This window comes from Octopus bimaculoides, chromosome 23 (assembly GCF_001194135.2).
Source record: "Octopus bimaculoides isolate UCB-OBI-ISO-001 chromosome 23, ASM119413v2, whole genome shotgun sequence".
Classification (NCBI taxonomy): Eukaryota; Metazoa; Mollusca; class Cephalopoda; order Octopoda; family Octopodidae; genus Octopus; species Octopus bimaculoides.
Genome location: NC_069003.1, coordinates 35,034,473 through 35,037,471, shown reverse-complemented (window position 1 = coordinate 35,037,471; position 2,999 = coordinate 35,034,473). Strand labels below are relative to the sequence as shown.

Below are 2,999 nucleotides of genomic sequence, written 5' to 3'. Positions count from 1 at the left end.
ATATATATATATATATATATATTGTGAGGTATATTTGCTAACTAAATGTGGTGGTCCTATAGAGGACGATGCTACTGTTGTTTATAGCCCCAGGAGGACATCCCCTCCAGCTACCTAATGCCACACTGTCTGTGTCTGATTAATATTTGCGAAGGGAAATATCATTTCCATCTGGTTTGGCAAAAGAGACATAGAATAAGCACCAGGCTAAGGAAAAAAAAAAATTACTGGGTTTGATTCATTCAACTAACAGGTAGTGCTCCAGCATGACCGCAGTCTAATGGCTGATATAAGTAAAAGATTAAAGACTTGTTGCTCCCTACTACATTCTTCATTCAGCTACTTCTGCATCACTTTTGATGGATTCTATGTTTGTTTTCAAAGCCATCCAGCTTTGATAATTTTGTTTGTTTATTGCTGTTTTCTTTGTTGTTTGTTGTCAGGTGTTTTCAACATGGGCTACATTTGAATATGACCGACGCAACGAGGATGTCGATCCTGTGGCAGCTTCAGCTGAATACGAGCTGGAAAAAAGAGTCGATCGAATGAATGTATTTCCTGTGGAATTACAGAAAGGTAACTTCAATGATTGATCCTTTTGCAAACCCTTACCCATGCCCCACCAACTCCATTTCTTCCAAGAATTACCACAAAGAAGGTTGATTAGAGAAAGTTAGATTTCATCGATCTATAATCTTGCAGAGAGTGGACATAAGGTTCAAATATTCCATCCATGATGGGAGTACAGTGATCATACAAATAGCAGACGTTGGTGTTTCAATAGGTTTACTCTTGGGACCCTCCATTGCTAAGTGCCAGGCTTGAAAAAAAAAAAAGTTTTGGGTCGATTCATTCAACTAAAATTCTTCAAGGCGATGCCCCAGCATGGCCACAGTCTAATGACTGAAACAAGTAAAAAATATTATATATGTATATATATATATTTGTTGTTTTATGCCTGATTTCCATGCTGGTTACAAATTTGCTGCTTTTCTCGATGGTTTAGGGGACCACATCTCAGTTGTATGTTTCATATTTGGGGCAGTTTCTATGTCTGGATGCCCTTCTTAACACCACTCAGAGTGCACTGGGTGCATTTTATCTCAGTACCAGTGTACCTGAGAGAGAGAGAGAGAGAGAGTAGGGATGAGGAGGGGAGCAAGAGGTGAGTGAAAGGCAGGTGTCAGTACCGAATGGCCAGAGGTGGAGGGAGGGGTGGTACAGGTGGAGTGAATGGGGTACATGTGGGTCGGGTCTGATATGTAAAGACAAGGTTAATAGCCTGAACAATTAGGATTAAATCGCTCTTTTGTTAAGGTGGGTCATTTAGATGAAGTTGGGGGGGGGGGCAACTGACCTTCCTTGGAGAATTGTAATTGAGAATTTTTAATTATTATTCCTACTTTTAATAAATGCATTTCCTAATTATTTACTGTTAATTACATGGCACTTAGTATAAATTATCTAGGAAGTAATTAGTCTGAAGTTCCATTTGACGTCTGTTTTGAAGGAAATTTTCGGTTAATTATTACTGTTGAGAAAGTGTTTATTTACAGAGCAATGCTACGTCATTAAGGAGGTGGGGGGAGAGGGGAATGGAGGGTATGAGAGAGGTGGAGGAGGGGTGTTTAAGAGAGAAGGGGAAGAGGTTAGAAGTGTGAGAGTGCTCAAGAACTAAGAAGCCTGTAAGGATATAGAGGTAGGGAAGAGAGAGAGAGAGAGAGGAGAGAGGCTGGTTGTTATATAGGAGGAAGATGTGAGAGAAAATGAGATGCAGTAACACAGGGATGGGAAAAGTGAAAGAGAAACATTGAGAGAATGAGAGAGAGGGTGGAAGATGAAGGTCCAATGACACATATGTCTCTCTCTCTCCCTCTCCCTCTGTCTCTGTCTCTGTCTGTCTCTATATATAGAAAGCGTGATGCAAGCATTGTGGCATAGAGGAAGTGGGGGGGAGCATAAAAGAGAAACTGTGGGAGAGGAAGAAAGAAGGAGAGAGAGAATGTCTATTGAGATAAAATTTGGCAGATGGAAACTATATTGAATCACATTGTGTAGTGGTGGGGTGGGGTACAATCATTTGTTTAATGTCTGTTTTTCCATGCATGCATGAGTTAGACCACTGGTTTCCAACTGGGGCTCTGTATGGCCCTTAAAGGTCCATATAAGGTTTTGATGTTAAAATTCCGCTGCAATAAATTGGTTATACAAGACACAAAATATTTAAACTTTTTTTTTTATACAATTCCTAATAATGTTTAATTACAAAAATATCTTAGGATTTTTTATACATACATTGCATAATGATGGCGGAGTCCAGTGGAGTAAACTTGTGCCCAGAGTAGAAACTACTCCAAACATTGCAATTGATTTCTTCCTATGATTCCACAAGGACTCTGCAACTGACCAGTGTTGTCCCTACTTTGGATATTTTCAGCATCTCAATGACTCCTCCTCCTCATAGTTCAACTTCTGACCCCCGTCTCTATCATTAACGGTCATTTCAACCAAATAGTGGTTATTTTCAATGATTGATCTTAGAAAGCGATTGATCTGGTCCGGTTATTTCTAATGATTCAATTCTTCTTTCAACAGGTCACGATGGGCTTGGATTGAGTATTATTGGTATGGGAGTTGGTGCTGATGCTGGTCTAGAAAAGCTTGGTATATTTATCAAGACATTAGCACCCTCGGGAGCCGCTCAGCGAGATGGCAGGTAAGTAAAGAATCTTTGGTGTTATGGGCGTATTCATTGACCTCTCTCTCTCAACAATGCTCCACATTTAATAGTCCAATGGATTGAGATCTGGGGAATTAGGAGGCCAAATGTTAGGGGTTATGTGACCGTGCAAATTTTCAGCCATCCATTCCTGTGTTACTAGAGCCATGTGTGATAGTGCAGAGTCTTACTGAAACACATGACCTTCCATTGCATAATACTTATATCTGATGTCTTCGTGGACAATATTTCTAACTATTCCTTCTGACACATGGAGATC

The 2,999-nt window shown here is 40.0% G+C and overlaps 1 protein-coding gene across 1 annotated transcript in view; it reads left to right on the top strand.

Moving 5' to 3' along the window:
* The window catches only part of LOC128250616 (neurabin-2-like), a 9,548-nt gene extending 6,813 nt beyond the window's left edge, over positions 1–2,735 (top strand). Inside the window, exons 3-4 of the mRNA XM_052976039.1 lie at positions 444–576; positions 2,596–2,735. Of these exons, the coding sequence (XP_052831999.1) occupies positions 444–576; positions 2,596–2,720 (258 nt within the window). The 3' untranslated portion in view covers positions 2,721–2,735. The remainder of the gene's footprint in view (positions 1–443; positions 577–2,595) is intronic.
* Positions 2,736–2,999: the final 264 nt, after the last annotated feature.